The 23,099-nt window shown below is 33.2% G+C and overlaps 1 protein-coding gene across 1 annotated transcript; it reads right to left on the reverse strand.

Moving 5' to 3' along the window:
• Window positions 1-11,740: 11,740 nt before the first annotated feature.
• On the reverse strand, window positions 11,741-12,956 carry LOC139886082 (EP1-like glycoprotein 4). Its single transcript, XM_071869825.1, has one exon. The coding sequence runs from the start codon at window positions 12,831-12,833 to the stop codon at window positions 11,751-11,753; it is 1,083 nt and encodes a 360-aa protein (XP_071725926.1). The 5' UTR covers window positions 12,834-12,956; the 3' UTR covers window positions 11,741-11,750.
• Window positions 12,957-23,099: the final 10,143 nt, after the last annotated feature.

The following is a 23,099-nucleotide window of genomic DNA, read 5'->3' on the forward strand; positions in this document are numbered from 1 at the left end:
ACGTACCAAGAATATTATTATACATATATACAATCACAGAATTAATCAAGATTATAATATTTTGTTATACTACTGATAACATGTCCAAATATATATAGGATATAGGAAAAGTTAATAAGGATATGGTTAATATAGTTTTTATAATATAAATTTCGTCCATACAACGTTAATTTTAGCAGATTTTGTTTTGCTCGCCAAATATTCATTACAACTCCGTTTAAAGCGAATCAAATTGTTATGGATTCATTAAGAAGTAAATTTTTCAAAACCAATTCGAAAAGTTCATCCCAAGTAATTTTTAGAGCTTTACCCTCTTTTTGTGTCGGTGGACAGATTTAGAAAAATCCCGGCATCCACCCAATATATGATTTTTGATAAAATACTTCCACTTTGTCTAAAATCATTAAAAAAATACTGGAAGTCTTATTTACATATATTAACATATTTCCAAAGTCTTAGCCTCGAACTCAAAGTCTAAGATAGGTTTTTAATTCCCAACCCAAAACAGCCCGCTTTTTACCGAATTGAGATTAAAGAATATATGTTAAGTTTCAAGGTGTTCTTCATATGTACAAGTTATAAGTTCTTATATTAACTTAATATAACATCATAATACATATAAATAAGTGTTATTAGAGTTAAGTTAGAAAGATTAGATTAGTTTTTCAAACAAGCTTGGTGTTCACCAAAACAAGCTCTAGTTTTTACAAGTTTTATAAGTATAATAAGATAGCAACTATACAAGGAATTGAACAAGGATTTTGAGAAGTATTTTACCTTGATTATGAAGAGGAAAGTTGCTGAGATTAAAGTATGATATGAGAGCATTCAAGTGTGTGACGATCGCTCCAAATCCATATGGACAATACGTCATTCATTGATTTCATTGCGAGGTATTTGACCTCTATATGATACACTTTGTAAACATTGCATTCTTTTGAAAAGGCACACCATAAATGAATATTTAAATCAAAGGTTTTAGACATCTGATGATTTCTACATATAGACAATCACCATAAATAATAGTTTACAATAGTACTTCCGTTGACAATGCAGTCAAAATAAGATACATGGTGATGATTGGGTGAATGCAACGTTTCCTTGAAAAGTATGTCATGTAAGACTCCATGCACATAGCTTGTCTAACATATAAGCAACAGCAGAAGACTTCTAGTAAACCTGAGAATAAACATGCTAACAAGTGTCAACACAAAGGTTGGTGAGTTCATAGTTTTATTGTTTCGTATAATCTGTATGTAAAGGTGAATCACAAGTTTTCAGTTGTTTCATCCAGAAACATTTATCAAAATATTCTACGAAATTGAGCACCCTGGTAACTAAACTTAACGTATATATAATTTGTACCCTTTGTATAATCATCTTAATAAATACACGCAAACCAACGTGTACGCTTCTCAAATAGCATACGTCCGTTAAAAGGCTAGTGCTCTAGCTCGGACGGGGATATCAAGCCCTATGGATCCATATACTACTACTCGCGCCCACCAGTTCTTATAACTGGCAGTTAACAGTTACCAAAGCTAAGGGATTTTCGGTTCAAACTCAGTGTAGAATTAAGTATGTACTTGTATCCATTGCGTTTAAAATAAATTGCATGTATTCTCAGCCCAAAAATATAGATTGCAAAAGCAATTAAAAAGGGAGCAAATGAAACTCGCGCATATAAATATTGTAAATCAGTTAATAAAGCATTTGTATGTATTCTCAGCCCAAAAATGTAGAGAGTAAAAAGGGATCATATGAAACTCACGCATATAAATATTGTAAATCAGTTAATAAAGTATTTGCATGTATTCTCAGCCCAAAAATGTAAAGAGTAAAAGGGATCATATGAAACTCACGCATATAAATATTGTAAATCAGTTAATAAAGCATTTGTATGTATTCTCAGCCCAAAAATGTAGAGAGTAAAAAGGGATCATATGAAACTCACCTTAGCAGCATATAAAGTTGTTCATCGTAATGTGACCGAAACTCGGATTATCAAATAATCGTAGATCTCAACATATCAATATTGAGATTCAATATTGTAGGAAAGTACGTAGACGTAACGGAGATGATAAACACTAGGTTTGATTCATAAATATATCCCCGAATATTACCCATAACCTCCTTGGCAATAACCCATAGTTTCCTTAGTTATAATCGGTTTGTAACCCAAATTAAAATACCCATGTATCACTTGTTACAGTACCATACTACTAATTTAAAATTTTAAGCTAGAAAATATACAGAGTGATTTATTTATGTGAGTGTGTGAGTGTTTTTTTTTAGTTCCTAATAAGTACTTCGTTTATATATATATATATATATATATATATATATATATATATATATATATATATATATATATATATATATATATATGTAAAATAATAATATAATAATATAATATATAATATAATAATAATAAAAAGGTAAGCCGCCATCACTTTTTATGTCGACAAACTTTTTATGTCAACAAACATTACGCGTTTCGCATAGATAGGTACGCTGTCCGCGTATCGTGTCTTCAAGAAAGTTGTAGATTTTTGAGTTACGGACGTCTGGACACCGGAATCACCCTTTTTCGAGTCAGTATGATTTAGTTATGATTTTTCTCGTGCAAGTGCACAGGTTTAGTGATTTCCATCATTTTAACTTGAAATCTTGAGATGAAATGTTGTAGTATTTTAGTGCTCATTAGAAATCTTTATTTTATCTTTATTTTCATTTTCATATCATTGAAAATCCATAAAAACATTTTAACAATCAAATTCTATTATATCGAAAAACGTGCCCATACTAAATCAAATAACTATAGTTCTCTAAAACTAATTACATTCACATCTTTTTATCGAAGCGTTATAATAATTAAAAATCTATTATTTCGAAGAACGCTTTCATATATTTGACCTAAATCGAATAAATATAATTTAGTTTTCCAGAATTAGTTATATTCAAAATCATTCTTTAAAAGGTTTCATCTATGTCGTAAAAAGTTTTCAATATTAAGAAAACTAAATAATTAACTTTATCAAGAGACACGAGACAATCATTGTGTTGAAAGTTAATCTCTACTAACCTTTGTCCAGTAATCGTTAATTGACATATTTGTTCACTTTACCATTTATTTCGAATATCGTTAAAAAGAAAAGGTTTCCTACATCAAAGTGGACCTCTCAATAGAGACTCACGATCATACAATGTATCTGATAAATCAATCGTTTGATATTATCTTTTAATTCCGTTGATAATTATATTAAACCTATATCGAAACAAATACGTTCGTGTAAAGTATTATACGTCTAATACTTTGTTAACGTTTTCAAGTTATAATATATACACATATACATATATAATCATGTCCGTTCATATAATGGTTCGTGAATCATTGGAATTTGGTCGAGGTTAAATGAATGTATGAACATAGTTTAAAATTTTTGAGATTCAACTTAACAAACTTTGCTTATCGTGTCGGAATAATATAAAGATTAAAGTTTAAATATGTTCGAAAATTTCCGGGTCATCACAGTACCTACCCGTTAAAGAAATTTCGTCCCGAAATTTGAGTGAGGTCATCATGGCTAACAATAAAAATGTTTTTATGACGAATATGAGTCGATAAATAAAGTTTTATCACCGTTGAATAATATGGATAAAACAATCCAATTAATCGAAGCGTATGAGGGAAGTTATTGTAATAAAGTGAAATAGAGAATAGAGATGCGTCTTATCTCTTGACGTAGTAACGATTGATTTCCGAAATTTAAGGAATAGAAAATCTTCATAATAAGATTTGATTCTTCGGAATTTAAGGAAATTAAGATTTCCTTTGATTAAATGCGTAATCTGCCTCGATTGCTATGTCTGATATTTCGCTATAAATTGACCTCTTCCGTTTCATTTATTTTCACCACTCCTATAATCTTCTTCCTTATTCAAACATCCCAATAGATTGTGAAAATGCTTAATCCAGTTCTGATTATTGATATTTTCCTGGCTATCGTATCCTTCATTCTTCTTTTTCATCTCCCACCAGAGGAAGTTATTTTCTTCTACTATTACCTTGGAGTTGTAGTATTTTTCGTTCTCCCGTGTCTTTATATTGCTATACGCATCGATATACACGGTTTGTAAATTTCGGGGTTGTTATCGGGCTTTATATTTTCCATTATATTTCAGAGCTTCATGCTTTCGATTTCTCTTCCCGACCTTAAGTCAAGCAGATAATGGTCCAGAATTAGTAGGTATGGATTTTGAAATGAACATAGTTAATGTTCTAAGAAGGGAATTGTAATGGCACGATCTTGATTTATCAAATTACCATAATATTCGGAAAAGACCGAATCATCAAGAAATATATTTTCTTGATATATTTAGAGATTATATAGAATGAAAGAGTTATGTAACATGGTTCATGATGAGGGTGGGATCTGTGAACCTTTATCACGTTCCATTAGAAACTCAGCATGACTTACTGTAATATAATCACGTTGATCAAGTGTCATTATATTATACTAATTCATGTTTCAGTTCCCAACAATACTTCAAAACATTCATATTTTAAACTTGAAGGTTTCAGAATTTAGAAACTAAAATAGTTTCTTTTATGATGTAATAAATATAGCGTGAAGAGATGAATGATTTCAGATAAGAATAGTTATGAAGATATCTCCAGAAATATCGAGGATATTTATAATGAAATATACGATGATATCTTAGAATTTTTAATATCAGAGGATGATGCGGAAAATCTGTCTGTGAAGGTTTAGAATGAGGAGTAAGGTGTTTGCTAACGATTTTAGCAGACACTGAATCATTTGGATCCTTTGAAGGTAGATTTTTTCCTTGTGATTTGTCCACAGCCTCTTTCATGGTTTGCTCAATCCGTTTTCCAGTTCCAAACCTTCTCTTTTTTTTCAGCTTTACCACCATACTATTCTTTATCATCAAACTTTTGACTGTTAAAGTCATTTACAGTTTTTGCTGCTTCATCAGCATTGTTCCAATTTCAAAGAACTATTTCATAGTTTGGGATGTTTTTCAGAAACTTCACCTTCGAAGTATGTAAGTCTAGAAGATAGATGCTATCTATATATAACTGTTGTCATAGAAAATGCAGCAGATTCAAAATACTGATTGCTAATTCCCGGTAGTTGGTATGGCAATTACCGTTATGAGATGTGGATGAGTACATGATAGGGTTTCAATGAGTATAAGGATTTTTCGGAAGGTCAAGGATCAATGAAGTTGTTGGTAAATTTACTGCTAATGTGGTGCAACATAAAAGGTTCCCCAGTAACAAGAACGTATATATCAAGATTACAATAAGGCTTAATCTGAAAAGTTGAAGTTGACTGGTTGGAAGTGTGGTAAGACTGGATACTTTGAAAAGGGATTGCAAGATTATTTTCGGTAATAACAATGCTAAAGGATCTTTCACATTTTTTTTTGAAGTCAAAGTATAGCTTTAAAAGATGTAGAGATCTAAGAATGATGTCACCCATTAAATCTTGGCTTGGATTCTGATCCGTCAATATCAGAATATGTAATTGAATTTGTATGAAAACGATTGTATATCGCTGTGAGCATAGTTAATAATTTTTGAATCAAAGTTGAAGAATGTACAGTATAACATATTAATTGTGAACTTATATATTTCCCGAGTATTACCTACCCGTTAAAGATTTCACAATTAATACTTTGTACAAAAGAATTTTTATTACCGTTTTTATGAAAATATATGTATGTATATTTTCTTCAGATGTAATACAGATTTAATGAGTTAATATCATATTAAGCTCATTTGATTTTTGGCTGGAATTAGAAATGAATAATCTCTAAAATATTAAAGATTACTTAATCTTTGCGGAGTATTTCGCTAATGAAATCAATACTTCATTATTTATTCTTATTGATATTCATTGGTGAAGGATGTTAATGCTCGTGAAATTCTTGTGAACCTTACAAGGCACATATGATGTTTTCTGGATAGTTTCGAGTACATCAAAAATGAAAATGTAAAATCAATTATGTAATTGAATAATACACTTGGTTTATTATGAAATGAAATTCATTAGATTGAAACAGAGATTGTAGTTAACGATGGTTAAGGTGTTAAGGAAGGATGTACATCATTGCATATTAGTAATATGAACTAACCGGGTAGTACCTACTAGTTAAGATTCACACGTAATAGCTTAGTACGAAAATATTTATTTTGATTTCAAAATTCATATATATTAAATATACATAAAATTTCTTCAGAGGAAATGAGTTAATACTTCATCGGTTATTGTTGCTGGTATTTCTTGGTAACTACGGTGCGTATGACGTTGATGCTCGTGGAACAGATTGTGAAGTTGAGGTTTGCGATGCGGATGTTGTTGGTGGTGGTAATGGTACTGTTGGTGTTGTTGTCGGTGGTACTGTTGATGTCGGTGATGCTGCTGGTGCTTGTAACCTTTGCACCACATTCTCCAAAGCCACTACCCGAGCGCAAAGCTCGTTGACTTCTTCTACTACACCGGGATGATTGGCGGTTCGGAAGAGCGGATGAATAAGATCCAGAATTTGAGATAGTATATTTTCGTGACGAGATACTCTGGAAATGAGAGAGAAAATAGTGTCTCGAACAGGTTCGCCGGTAAGTGCTTCAGGTTCTTCGCCAAGAGGACAATGTGGTGGATGGAAGGGATCACCTTCTTCTTGCCTCCAATGATTAAGTAGACTACGAACCCATCCCCAATTCATCCAGAATAGATGATGGCTAATTGGTTGATCCATTCCGGTTACACTATCTTCAGAATTCAGGTGAATATCTATATCGGAATAGCTGTCAGAGTTTAAGGAATTTGAACTAGATAGGGATCCATCTTGTATAATTAGGGAGATGATTTTTGATATGAATTAGATTATAGAATTTAGTTTGGTATTCTTCATTACATAATTTACATATGTATATATAATACCAAATTCCATAAATCACGGAGAAATTTTCGGAAGATGTCAGGAAAAGTTTACAGTAACAGATACGCTAAGATATGAATTTTTGTCTATACACTATTTATGCAATAAATGCAGGAAAACGTGTCTAGACTTAAGAATGATAAGCATGTAATTTTCGACAAGAAATGATAAGCAAAACTTTTAACATGCAGACACGGTCGAAGTCCAGACTTACTAATGCATCTTAACAACTATCAATTAGACACATTCATGCAAGACCTGGTTCGCTAGGACCAACGCTCTGATACCAACTGTGACGATCGCTCCAAATCCATATGGACAATACGTCATTCATTGATTTCATTGCGAGGTATTTGACCTCTATATGATACACTTTGTAAACATTGCATTCTTTTGAAAAGGCACACCATAAATGAATATTTAAATCAAAGGTTTTAGACATCTGATGATTTCTACATATAGACAATCACCGTAAATAATAGTTTACAATAGTACTTCCGTTGACAATGCAGTCAAAATAAGATACATGGTGATGATTGGGTGAATGCAACATTTCCTTGAAAAGTATGTCATGTAAGACTCCATGCACATAGCTTATCTAACATATAAGCAACAGCGGAAGACTTCTAGTAAACCTGAGAATAAACATGCTAACAAGTGTCAACACAAAGGTTGGTGAGTTCATAGTTTTATTGTTTCGTATAATCTGTATGTAAAGGTGAATCACAAGTTTTCAGTTGTTTCATCCAGAAACATTTATCAAAATATTCTACGAAATTGAGCACCCTGGTAACTAAACTTAACGTATATATAATTTGTACCCTTTGTATAATCATCTTAATAAATACACGCAAACCAACGTGTACGCTTCTCAAATAGCATACGTCCGTTAAAAGGCTAGTGCTCTAGCTCGGACGGGGATATCAAGCCCTATGGATCCATATACTACTACTCGCGCCCACCAGTTCTTATAACTGGCAGTTAACAGTTACCAAAGCTAAGGGATTTTCGGTTCAAACTCAGTGTAGAATTAAGTATGTACTTGTATCCATTGCGTTTAAAATAAATTGCATGTATTCTCAGCCCAAAAATATAGATTGCAAAAGCAATTAAAAAGGGAGCAAATGAAACTCGCGCATATAAATATTGTAAATCAGTTAATAAAGCATTTGTATGTATTCTCAGCCCAAAAATGTAGAGAGTAAAAAGGGATCATATGAAACTCACGCATATAAATATTGTAAATCAGTTAATAAAGTATTTGCATGTATTCTCAGCCCAAAAATGTAAAGAGTAAAAGGGATCATATGAAACTCACGCATATAAATATTGTAAATCAGTTAATAAAGCATTTGTATGTATTCTCAGCCCAAAAATGTAGAGAGTAAAAAGGGATCATATGAAACTCACCTTAGCAGCATATAAAGTTGTTCATCGTAATGTGACCGAAACTCGGATTATCAAATAATCGTAGATCTCAACATATCAATATTGAGATTCAATATTGTAGGAAAGTACGTAGACGTAACGGAGATGATAAACACTAGGTTTGATTCATAAATATATCCCCGAATATTACCCATAACCTTCTTGGCAATAACCCATAGTTTCCTTAGTTATAATCGGTTTGTAACCCAAATTAAAATACCCATGTATCACTTGTTACAGTACCATACTACTAATTTAAAATTTTAAGCTAGAAAATATACAGAGTGATTTATTTATGTGAGTGTGTGAGTGTTTTTTTTTTAGTTCCTAATAAGTACTTCGTTCATATATATATATGTATAATAATAATATAATATATAATATAATAATAATAAAAAGGTAAGCCGCCATCACTTTTTATGTCGACAAACTTTTTATGTCGACAAACATTACGCGTTTCGCGTAGATAGGTACGCTGTCCGCGTATGGTGTCTTCACGAAAGTTGTAGATTTTTGAGTTACGGACGTCTGGACACCGGAATCACCCTTTTTCGAGTCAGTATGATTTAGTTATGATTTTTCTCGTGCAAGTGCACAGGTTTAGTGATTTCCATCATTTTAACTTGAAATCTTGAGATGAAATGTTGTAGTATTTTAGTGCTCATTAGAAATCTTTATTTTATCTTTATTTTCATTTTCATATCATTGAAAATCCATAAAAACATTTTAACAATCAAATTCTATTATATCGAAAAACGTGCCCATACTAAATCAAATAACTATAGTTCTCTAAAACTAATTACATTCACATCTTTTTATCGAAGCGTTATAATAATTAAAAATCTATTATTTCGAAGAACGCTTTCATATATTTGACCTAAATCGAATAAATATAATTTAGTTTTCCAGAATTAGTTATATTCAAAATCATTCTTTAAAAGGTTTCATCTATGTCGTAAAAAGTTTTCAATATTAAGAAAACTAAATAATTAACTTTATCAAGAGACACGAGACAATCATTGTGTTGAAAGTTAATCTCTACTAACCTTTGTCCAGTAATCGTTAATTGACATATTTGTTCACTTTACCATTTATTTCGAATATCGTTAAAAAGAAAAGGTTTCCTACATCAAAGTGGACCTCTCAATAGAGACTCACGATCATACAATGTATCTGATAAATCAATCGTTTGATATTATCTTTTAATTCCGTTGATAATTATATTAAACCTATATCGAAACAAATACGTTCGTGTAAAGTATTATACGTCTAATACTTTGTTAACGTTTTCAAGTTATAATATATACACATATACATATATAATCATGTCCGTTCATATAATGGTTCGTGAATCATTGGAATTTGGTCGAGGTTAAATGAATGTATGAACATAGTTTAAAATTTTTGAGATTCAACTTAACAAACTTTGCTTATCGTGTCGGAATAATATAAAGATTAAAGTTTAAATATGTTCGAAAATTTCCGGGTCATCACAAAGTGTGTGTTTTTAGTTTAAGAAAATGTGAAGTAAAAATGAGTTAAAATTGTCCTTATTTATAAGCTTATAATTTTAGCTTTTAGTGAAAATATCTAAGATAAGTTAAATTGTATTAAGTCATGCGTGACATATTAAATTGATTAGGTCATGGATGACATATTAAACAAATAATTGCAGATTTCTATTGGTATATACCAATAGTAAATACTTCTAGAAGTTGTGTATAATACGGGTAAAACTACCGTATGAATGCGAGTAGAATTCTTTGAGGAAATTGAACGGAAATACGAGTATAGCTATCCTTTATATGTATTGGTATATTATAAAGTATATTCAATACTTGTAAGGATGTATTTACACTCGTAATACATTATATGTAAATACATTTTAACATAAGTTAATTACGTCGTTTAAATAGTAATATATATATTGTTTGAAAACTCTTTAAATTAGTAGTATAATACTTTGTTAATATACTTAATGAGATATTTAATTATCATATTTTCAAGTTAAATATATATAAATTCATATATACACACAATAATTAAACAATTAAATCAAGTTATGACGTTCGTGAATCGTCGGAATAAAAGGGTGATCAAAACCTTGTGTAAAACTCTTTTCGGAGGTTCAAGATTTATTAAAATTCATTGCTTATCAAGTAGGAATTATATTAAGATTAAGTTTAAATTTCGTCGGAAATTTTCGGGTCGTCACACATCCAAAATCATATCTCCATCCAGACGCGATTCTATGTTAATGGGTGTGGGGTCAAAGGACCCTGCTACTTTGAAAAATTTTTACACTACGTAGTCTTCAAATTGTAACACCATTAAATTTAAGTATAGGACCCCATATTTTTTAAAAATTTAAGGTTTTTTAGAGGTAAATAACCACTAAAATACTCTTCAAATATAATTTTATTTGAAAATTTTTTTGGAAGCCCATTGAGTTTCCATCCTGGAGTCGTCACTGTCCCCATCAGTGTTGATGGAGCTGTACGAACACGAATCATCATTCCCGTTACCTTGATTATCATTTATCTTATCGATGTTTATCTTTAAAGAACCATGCGAATTGGGTTTACTGTTGATAGTAGCACAAGACGAACACCGAGAGTTAGGAGGTTGATTTTATATGCACGTGCAAACTGTTTCACGTCTTAATTCACATTGTACAATATTGGGTATTCCTATCCATTTATTTATTTTATTTTATTTATAATTAAATGATTTTCTAATTCTATTTATTCATTTATTTATCATTTAATACGGAGTAATATTTTATGAGTGTAGCTTCTCGACACGGAAATCACAAATTGTTGTCATTGATGTTGCTTTCACATCCCTATTTTACCGGCAAATAAGATAATTTAAACAATCATCGATTTGAAAATAATACAAGTATCCAATCTTCCGCGCGTTTCATTAGATTGTCATAGGGTGTTTGGATGAAAGTAGCTGAAGCTGGAGCTTATTTTTTAAACTGGTAGCCGAAACTTATTATTTTTTATAAGTGTTTGGTAAACTAGCTGGAGCTTATTTTTCAGTTCATAAACTCTACTTTTTTTCATAAGCTACTAAAAGTAGCTTATTTTTTCAGAGTTTATGATTTTCCTAAGCTCTACTTTTTTTCTCTACCAAACGAAGCTTATTAAAATCATAAGCTCAAGCTCCTATAAGCTCCAATAAGCTTCAACAAGCTCGTAACCCAAACACACTCGTATCCTTGACCAATAGACAATTATTTTATTACATATCTTTCTTTATTATATTCCGAATCACATCAAACATAAATTCATAATTCATAATTAATAAAACAAAACTAAAAGTGTTCAAAAACTCAAACAACACTACTTGTTAGGTGTTTTAATGTATGCTAAATGAGTCGAGTTTCCTACTCTTGTTAAAGTCGTCAAATCATACGCAATCCAACATCTCGATTGATCCGTATGATAAAAATACCCCATGCACTTGCAATCCTTCGTGCATTTGCTCTCACAATCGCTCTGTTTCGTAGAATCACCCCTGCTGTACTTGATCATAAAATGATCAACACCTTCAAGCTTATAGTACCCAAAATCACTAGCTTTACATGACGTCACCTTTTTTACATCACAATCTTTACTCCACCCGGTCAGCCCATTCGGCGTTGGGCACGCAACACACTGATTATTCTCACATAGCCCAAATTTCCCGCATCGTTCGGGCAACTGGCACTCGCCTTCCATCGAATCCCTATCGAGAAACGTGTACACATTTTCCCATGCTACTCCTTGTACATTCGGGTTGTACGTAAAGAATCTAAGGTTTCCATCTATTCCTAATCGTAGGTACGATAATGTGTTGTTATACTTCGAATAAGCCATGTTTCGATTCGAACTTGAAGATGGGTTTGTCGTGAAGTAATCGAATAGCAAGTAATAAAGAAACCCTTCATCAGTATCCGGGTCGGATTTCAGGGTCAGATTGGTCAAGCTGCCCTTGTCAATAGTGAACCATTCACTAGAGGACCAATACAATAATCCGCGAGGCGAGTTAGGTGTCTTGTAGTACATGGATAACCCTTTGGGCTCCATTACTAAACTATAAACCCCATCAACATTGTTGTGGGCTGAAGCCCGGCTCACGAGCTTGTTCGGGCCTCCAGCTCGTAGAGATTGGCCCACCAAGAGAGTATCAGTTGGTGAATCAAAACTTTGCCATATGAACTTACCTTTACCGTCGTGAAGAACCATGTTACCGGTGGGAAGTATCTGTAAACCAACAACGCCTTTGTTGGTGGTGTTGGTTTGCCAGACAACCCGGCCGTCGGCATCAGCGAGAACAAGGTTCCCGTCTGAGCCAAATGTGAGGGTTGCATTCTCGCGAACCGGGGTACCACGGTTCGCTTCCCAAACCCAACGCATGAGTGATTCGGATCGGACCGTACCCATACGTAGAGCTAGAGTGAATGCATTTGGGGTGGTGTTGTAAAAACAAAGTTGGAATGGGTTGTTAAAAGGGGAAAGTGCACGATAATTTGCATCGTATTCGACGATATAGTCACCGAAATCACCTTCGTTTACGTACTTAAATGTGTCTGAAGCAGGCACAACAGCCTCTGAAATGGATGAAAATATTTGAAAACAGAGCAAAAATATAAGGAAAGAAGTCATTGTTGGTTGTGTTTTGAGACAATGGAATTTGATGTATATATAGATGGATAATGTAGCAGCCGTGGGGTAGATGGAACTATCTAGATGCAATGTGCTGTACAACCAATCAATATATGTTTTTATTATAATCTGTGTAAATAAATGAATAAAATATAAATAATAAATAATACTGTACTGTTATGAGTTTGCGCGATGGTGGCTGTGCGAGGTCAAGAATAATAATATAATAATATAACACGGAGTAATATACTCCGTAATTAATAAATACTAAAAGAAATGTATGTTAGACTTACAGCGAAGATGGCACTATATTATATTGCAAGTTGAATAGTTAATGATAGTAAATGGGTTGTTAGTGGAAGAAAGAAAGAAAGATGCCAATTTTAGATATATTAATGCTTTAGGACTTTTGGTCAAAATAATACTTGAACGATGAAACGCGTACTTTATTAAATATGAATTTGATGTACTTCATAATTTACATGCACGACTTCACGTATGTTGTAAAGTAGGTTATCATGAATTCGTGTTGAGATTAGTTGACTTACAAATCGATAATCTTATGTGTCTTCTAAAATGTTTGGAGCTTATTTCCGATCTTAAAGTAAATTACAATAAAAACAATCTTTTTAGAGTAAATGTAGATACCAGTGAGGTTGAGATTATGGCTAATATTTTAGGTTGCAATGTTGGCTCCTTACCATGTAAATATCGTGGGCTTCCCATTGGTGCGAATATGAAGAAAGTATCGAGTTAGAACCCGGTAATCGAAAAATTTGAGAAACGTCTAGCGGATTGGAGGGCTCGTTCGATTTCATTTGGGGGACGTATGACTCTTGTCAAATCGGTGCTTAACAGTTTACCGTTGTATTACGTTTCGCTCTTTCGTGCTCCGCAATGTGTGTTAAAAAAAACTAGAGTGTGTGAGGCGTAGATTTTTTTGGGGGCGGGTCGGGAAATGTTTCAAAAATCGCTTGGGTAAAATGGGAGGAGGTTCTTCTTCCTTTCGAGGAGGCGGACTTATTCTCGGGGCATTAAAAAGAAAAAATTTCGTTCTAATTAGCAAGTGGTGGTGGAGGTTTAAAACCGAAACCAACGCGTTGTGGGTTAGGGTAATTAAAAGCATTTTTGGTAATTCGGGTGGGCTTGATTCGAGTGGGCTTTCCTCTGGCCCAGTTAGTAATTCTTGTTGGGCTAACATTATTGATGAAATTTCCCGTTCATATTGATTATAAACGTTCCATATTAATTGATTTCGTCGCGAGGTTTTGACCTCTATATGAGACGTTTTTCAAAGACTGCATTCATTTTTAAAACAACCATAACCTTTATTTTTTCGATAAAGGTTTAAAAAGCATTACGTAGATTATCAAATAATGATAATCTAAAATATACCGTTTACACACGACCATTACATAATGGTTTACAATAAGAATATATTACATCAAAAATAAGTTTCTTGAATGCAGTTTTTACACAATATCATACAAGCATGAACTCCAAATCTTGTCCTTATTTTAGTATGTAACAGCGGAAGCTCTTAATAATCACCTGAGAATAAACAAGCTTAAAACGTCAACAAAAATGTTGGTGAATTATAGGTTTAACCTATATATTATCAAATCATAATAATAGACCACAAGATTTCATTTTTATAACACATCTCATATCAGGCATTTCGCAAACTGCATAGAGATAAAAATCATTCATATGTTGAACACATGGTAATCGACGTTAACTTAATGCATAGAATATCCCCAAAACAGAACCTCTCGTCTGTATAATAATCTCGAAGTACTAAACCATCCATAACCTGAATGGGTGTTGTTAAGCCCAATAGATCTATCTTTAGGATTCGCGTCAATTAGGGGTCATTTCTCTAATTCTTAGGTTACCAGACTTGAAGGGCGATATTCGGTTTAATAATTCAACCATAGAATGTAGTTTTGCGTACTTGTGACTATTTTGTAAAACATTTATAAAGCTGCATGTATTCTCATCCCAAAAAAAATATTAGATTGTAAAAGTGGGACTATAACTCACTTTCACAGATTTTTACTTTGCCGGAAGTAAGACTTGGCCACTGGTCGATTCACAAACCTATAACAAATGTGTACATATATATCAAAGTATGATCGAAATATATTCACAATATTTTTTATTACGTTTTTATGATTTAAGTTTGTTAAGTTAGCAGTCCTCGTTAGTAACCTACAACTAGTTGTCCACAGTTAAATGTACAGAAATAAATCAATATATATATTATCTTGAATCAATCCACGACCCAGTGTATACACGTCTCAAGTTAGATCACAACTCAAAGTATATATATTTTTGGAATCAACCTCAACCCTGTATAGCTAACTCAAACATTACTGCATATAGAGTGTCTATGGTTGTTCCAAATAATATATATAGATGGGTCGATATGATATGTCAAAATATTATATACGTGTCTATGGTATCCCAAGATTACATAATATATATAATATAATATAAATTAGTTAGGATATGTTTAGTCTAGATTTGTTACAAAATTTTCGTAGCTAAAACTAGCAAGTTTATCCAATTTTGTTTTACCCGTCATTTCTTCGTTTCAAATCCGTTTTGAGTGATTCAAGTTGCTATGGTTTCATAATGAACTAAAATTTATGAAACTAAACATAAAAAGTATAAGTTTATAGTCGGAAATACAGGTTACAAGTCATTTTTTAAAGAGGTAGTCATTTCCGTCGAAAAAACGACATCTTGATGACCATTTTGAAAAACATACTTCCACTTTGTGTTTAACCATGATTTTTGGATATAGTATCATGTTCATATGTAATATCATTTTTCCATAAAACAAACTTCCAATTCAAAGATTAAGATACTTTTTATTTTTTTAAACCCAAAACAGCCCCCGATTTCACTACGACGGCGTATGTCCGGTTTTACGGTGTTCTTCGTGTTTTCAGGGTTTAAATCATTAAGTTAGCATATCATATAGATATAGAACATGTTTTTAGTTGATTTTAAAAGTCAATTTAGAAGGATTAACTTTATTTGCGAGCAAGTTTAGAATTAACTAAACTATGTCCTAGTGATTACAAGTTTAAATCTTCGAATAAGATAGCTTTGTATGTATGAATCGAATGATGTTATGAACATCATTACTACCTTAAGTTTAGTAGGTAAACCTACTGGAAGTGACAAGAAATGATCTAGCTTCAAAAGATTCTTGGATGGCTTGAAAGTTCTTGAAGTAGAATCATGACACGAAAACAAGTTCAAGTAACATTTCTGCTTGAATTAAGATTGTTATAGTTATAGAAATTGAATCAAAGTTTGAATATGAGTATTACCTTGAATAAGAGAGATAACCTACTGTAAGTAACAAAGGTTTCTTGATCTTGGATGATTACTTGGGATGGATTAGAAAGCTTGGAAGTAATCTTGCAAACTTGAAAGTGTTCTTGGTTTTATGAAACTGGAACTTATAGAATATATGAAGAACACTTAGAACTTGAAGATAGAACTTGAGAGAGATCAATTAGATGAATAAAATTGAAGAATGAAAGTGTTTGTAGGTGTTTTTGGTCGTTGGTATATGGATTAGATATAAAGGATGTGTAAGTTTGTTTTCATGTAAATAATTCATGAATGATTTATAATATTTTTTGTAATTTTGTGAGATATTTCATGCTAGTTGCCAAATGATGGTTCTCACATGTTTAATGACTCACATGGACTGCTAAGGAGCTGATCATTGAAGTGTATATACCAATAGTATATACATCTAGAAGCCGTGTATTGTACGAGTACGAATACGGGTGCATACGAGTAGAATTGTTGATGAAAATGAATGAGGATGTAATTGTAAGCATTTTTGTTAAGTAGAAGTGCTTTGATATGTGTCTTGAAGTCTTTCAAAAGTGTACTAATACATCTAAATACACTACATGTATATACATTTTAACTGAGTCGTTAAGTCATCGTTAGTCGTTACATGTAAGTGTTGTTTTGAAACCTTTAGGTTAACGATCTTGTTAAATGTAATTAATTCATTGTTATTATAATTAAATGAGATGTTAAATTGTTATGTTAACATGATAACATGGTGTATGAATATATCTTAACATCATATATATATATGTTAAAATACTATTACAACGATAATCGTTATGTATATATATTGTTTCGAAATTTTTAAGTTAGTAGTCTTGTTTTACATATGTAGTTCATTGTTAATATACTTAATGATATATATAATTATCATTTTATCATGTTAAATATAGGGTAACAATATCTTAATATGATACATATGTATTTAGTAAGACGTTGTTATAACGATAATCGTTATATATATCGTTTCGAGTTTCTTAACTTAGTAGTCTCATTTTTATGTATATAACTCATTATTAATATACCTAGTGATATACTTACTTATCATAATATCATGTTAACTATATATATATATATATATATATATATATATATATATATATATATATATATATATATATATATATATATATATATATATATATATATATATATATATATATATATATATATATATATATATATATATATATATATATATCCATATATATATATCATCATATAGTTTTTACAAGTTTTAACGTTCGTGAATCGCCGGTCAACTTGGGTGGTCAATTGTCTACATGACACTCATTTCAAATAATCAAGTCTTAACAAGTTTGATTGCTTAACATGTTGGAAACATTTAATCATGTAAATATCAATTTCATATAATATATATAAACATGGAAAAGTTCGGGTCACCACAATTGAATCAGAGAAACACATAGATGTCGTCGACATCAATTACTTAAATTCTTTTTCCAGGATTATTGGCGATAGAGCAGATACCAGCTTCTGGTCAGATTACTGGCTAACAGACACTCCGTTACAACAACAATTCTCGAGACTTTACATATTAGAGGAAGACCCAAATGCAAAGGTGATTGATCGAGTGAGGTGGGATGGTAATACTTGTATTGGTGTGTGGAGATGGATTCGAGATCCGATTGGGAGAACAGCGAGTGAAGCAGCGGAGTTGAGTGAACTGATAGCATCGATGAAGATTAATTCAGACAAAAAAGACTCTTGGGGATGGAAGATAAACAGCAACATCGAATTTGTGACGGGGATTCTTGCGGATAACATTGACATTCGTATTCTTAATGCAGGTACCAATTTAAGCGAGACAATCAAAAACAACTTAGTCCCAAAAAAGATGGAGATTTTCGTGTGGAGATTAAGGAAAAAATGGTTACCCGTCTTGATAGAACTTGACAAATGGGGCATTGACCTCAACTTGCTTCGATGTCCCATGTGTGATGATGATATTGAGACGGTTGACCATTCAATCATTTTTTGTAATAAATCATTTGATATTTGGACGAAGACTTTTGATTGGTGGGGTCTTAATGATTTCAAAAATACTAGCATCATGGATTTGTTTAGTGAAGGTTTTGGTTCGAACTCATCGGGTACCAACGCGAAGATATTACAGTAATTTGGACGAGTGGATACCTTATTTGGAAGAATCGAAATCAAGTGGTGTTCAAGAACAAGTATTGGACCTCTCCGAATGCTCTTTGCGAAATTCAAGTTACCTCTTATGATTGGATTTCAATAAGATGCAAAGAAAAGGTGATCGATTGGCACAATTGGCGACATAATCCGCAAATGTTTCTTTCGTGATCTTTATGTATGTTATGAATTGCTCGTGATTATTTTGCTACTCTTGTTAGGTTACTAACTTATCATCCTCATAGGGTAGCCACATGTTTTCGTGTTAGTTAGGTTGCCTAAACATTGGCATACCTCCGGATATTAAATCTTTGATATTAATAATAATAATGTTCTGCCTTAAAAAAAAAAAATTTACAAGTTGTGATAAGTTTGTGATAAGTGTGGTAAAATGTGAATAAATATCAGTTAGTAAAGATCGTAGGAAATGATTGTGTGTGTAACAAATTGATGTAACTTTAGTGTATAGTTCGTAACAGGTCAAAACATGAAAAAATGAGATAAAAATGATATACCATAAAACGAGCGTTTATCTTTTTTCGTTGAATCAATGTATAGGCCTATTAAGAAAGCCCCTAGAACGCTTTTACTAGAGGCATTCTAGTGTTGTTAAAATGTAAGTTGAATACAGTGGTGGATGAAGGAAAATTTTTTTCACGGGGGAAAAATTTTTTTAAAACCGTAGCAATTTTTTTCAGCAAAATATGGAAGTTTTGGGACAAAAAATGAAGGTTTTTAGGCAAATTACGGAGGTTTTGGGGCAAAATTTGAAGGTTTGTGGACAAATTTTGAAAGTTTTAGGCAAAATATGGAGAACTTTGGGCAAAATTTGAAATTTTTAGAGCAAAATACATAAGTTTTGTGGCAAAAAAAATCCAACTGAGGATAAAGTCAAAAAATCCAATTGTTACACTGAAAATTGAAAATTCACTGGAGGCGGGCGCCCCTAGTCCCCACATAAATCCGCTCCTGGTTGAATATGAACGACTCATAAATGCTACACTCCTGTTGGTCTTAACATAGAAGTATATAAGTGTATCAAACTTGGCTAACATTATGGGGTCGCATTTGTAAATACTTCATATATTTATACTAAATATATTGTTTGCTAAAAATTTTAAAATTATTGTTAATAAAGGTAAAAATTAAGATATGCCCTTTCTTTAAACCTAAACATCCTAATTTCATTGATAATCCGACTTTATACTTTTTTTTACTTGGTTATCCAACCTTTTTCTTGAACTCATTAATCTCATAGCGACTATCCACTTAGTGCCCGAAATCATTGCAGGCAAACTGTTAAAATTGTATTAATATTCAAGCTTAATGAATAAGTCATTGTATGTATTTTGTTCTAATTTGTGATGTTTTCTAGAGTGTTTATTTTTCAGGTTTTGAAGTTAAGGGGGACAAAGTGTTATTTTTGATAGTTGATTTAAAGCTGTTCTGAAGTTTGGAGTCTATAGACCATTATTTATTCTACAAGGACTTAAGTTGCAATATTCGAATTCTGGTGTTGTATTTAAAGCTTGGATTAGGGTTTCAGAGATGATCACTGTTCACTTCATCATCTTCATCGGCCAGACATTCTTTCTAGATTTTTGATTCATATACATCTTCAGATTTTTGTTCTTGATTCGTTATAGTCTAATTCATTGTTAGACTTCAATTGTTGAGTGTTTTTCTTCTTTCATTGAGTGCATATATGTTTATTGTTTAGATATCAGATTTGATATTTGTGTGTTAGAAAGATTTCTGGTTCAATTATTGTATTTGTAAGGTTTCTTCACATGGTATCAGAGCGTTGGATGATCCACCGCTGGATTTGATTCATCGATTCTTCATCTCCGTAATCATGAGGGACAATAATTTTGTAGTTTTATGAAATTGAACTCTTGACCTCCACGTAAGGCCAGACCATCCACGGTTATGTGACCTGTACTTTAATAATGATACCGCAACCCGCATGCGCAATACATACGTATGCGGGCTCTCACGCGCATGCATATGCGTATACTTTGTATGCGGCATGCGGCATGCGAACTCGTATCGAATGCCTTTGTTCTCGGTACGGCGGTTACTTAGTCCTCAAGCAAGTATCTTTTCCATAATTATATCCGTGATTCGGGGGAGTTGGTTATGGAAGGGATTACCATTATCTCGGATGGTTCTAGAATTAGGGTTTGCCTATATATACAAACCCTAATTATCATTCTAGGGGATAACCACGTTACGTAACAATCACCTACTACACATCCTACGTAGCAAGCTATCATCGTTCATCTTCTCAAGGTTAACAGGTTAGTTTCTTATTAGCTAGCACCTACAACCTTGCTAGGGGCCTTCTGATCAACGACTGTTATCGAAGGTGGACTTAATCACTTGGCCACCCCGCCGACATCATCATGTCAGTCAGGGTTATTCACGGTAGCCGGACCGGAGAGCCTTGTTCTAAGATCCTTAACCCCCCCCCCCCCTTTACGCATTGAACAGGCATATTAACCCTTTGGTAAAAATATGCATGATCAAGTGGTGCTTTCATTGAGAGACAAACTAGTTCAAGACGTGTTTAATTGTTTTTTCTTTTAAATAAGGCTTATTATTCACAAATTTTTTGAATTTTTTCTTTAACAGTATCATGACTTCCGGGGACTCATCAGAACGTACTCAAACGGATAATCAAAACACGCCGTCTGGTAGTCAGCAGACGCAAGCTATGACTACGGGGGCGGGATACGCGCCATATCCTCCACCTGTATCCGGCGAGCCTTTTCAGAGGTATAAGCCGATATATCCAGATGGGATTACACCGCCAAGGGCAAACTCGCCAGTCACAACCACGCGGCTGGATTTTTCCTCGGTGGATCCAAGGGTCATCTTGGTAGGCACTAGCGGTGAAACAGTAGGCCCGCATGTGGTATGCTGCGGCCATGTACCTATTTATAGTACCACGGTTTTAATCCCTCTGCAGACGCAGTGTGTTCAGCAGAATTCATCATTTACACCGTTGCAACCTTGGCAACCACCGCGTCCAATTTTGCAGTTTTTGACTCCTGCGTATACACATACATTACTTAATAGTTGGGGGTTCGGTGTCATTCCAGATGCCAATTCTCATTGGACACCGATAACCGCAGAATAGCAAAGCACTGCGCATACGGTTGGACTTATAACGGCATATCCTCAGGTCTCGCAGGCATCTGCACCACATGTTTCTGCACCTTTTCAGCTACCCGTATACACTGCACCGGTATCTTGCCCTAGACATCTTGCCTACGTTTGTGATTAGTACTTCAGTTTATGGGATACCATGATCGCTCGTTATTATCCTATCTGTGTTTGTATGTGGTTACAGGTACTGCAGGAACACGATATGAATGTTTGACTATGTTTGACTTAGTCAGACGTACGAGTGAAGCATCACTCGTATGGCTGACAGGCTCATACGCACGGTTGATGCTGAGCTAAGTCATAATTATAACCTGAATGAGAAGATACGAGTGAGTGATCACCCGTACGGCTGATGAAGCCAACTCGTACGTGTGATGGATGACTCGTACGGGTGAGTCAACAGCAGGGGTATATAAAGTCTTATGTTCTTCATTTTAGGTTAAGCCTCTCTTACACACAATCACTCGGATCTGGTTCACCTGATCCGATTCTCTCTCAACCCAAATCACTCCTAGTAGTGAATAATAGCTCTAGGCATTAATCTAATCACAATCCTTGTTGTGGTTTGACTAATTTAATCCCAAAAAGCTTCCCATATTCACTTTGATTGGTTTGATTCACTAATTCCGCCTTTGTGTGAATTAAACCTGTTGATCTCGAAGTTCCTAGTCATGTTTCATCATTGGTATCAGAGCATTGGTTGTGATTTCAACATCATCAAGTGATTTTTGGTGATTAATAGGGTTTATTATTTGGGTTTTTGAGATAAAAGTGATTTTAATTAAAAAGGAATCATTTTTATGTGTGTAATTGTAATTAGAGAGTGTGTTTATGTTTGTTTAGTGCTAATCCAGCTTTTGGACGAAGAAATTGAGGTTTAACATCAATTTTTAGGGTTTTTGGGTGATTTGAGCTGAACAGAAGTTCACACGAGTGGGTCAAAATTTTTGATCACACGCACGGTTGACCACACGGTTGATCGTCACTCATGAACTCAAACGCATGGGTTAGCATAACCTTTTGAGGTTAAGTGACTACAGTCTGATCACACGAGTGATTAAACAGTTGATTGTGACACGTACGAGTAATCACATGGGTGATTGTCACTCGCACAGTTGTTACTTAGTGTTTAGTTTTGTTGGTTAAGTAGTAACACGTACGCTTGAGTCTGTGACACGTACGGTTGATACTTTCACACGTACGGTTGATACTATCACACGTACGATTGATAACCTGAACTTCACGGTTTACCCTTTGGTAAAGTTTTCAAGATGTTTAATTCAAATGATTACGCTTTGGCCGCACCGTTAGTTCAGAGCATTACAAATATGA

This window comes from Rutidosis leptorrhynchoides, chromosome 1 (genome assembly GCF_046630445.1).
Source record: "Rutidosis leptorrhynchoides isolate AG116_Rl617_1_P2 chromosome 1, CSIRO_AGI_Rlap_v1, whole genome shotgun sequence".
Taxonomy (NCBI): Eukaryota; Viridiplantae; Streptophyta; class Magnoliopsida; order Asterales; family Asteraceae; genus Rutidosis; species Rutidosis leptorrhynchoides.

Excerpts from the sequence above, each read along its gene's own strand:
- LOC139886082 (XM_071869825.1), bottom strand. The coding sequence starts at position 12,833 with ATGGGTACGGTCCGATCCGAATCACTCATGCGTTGGGTTTGGGAAGCG.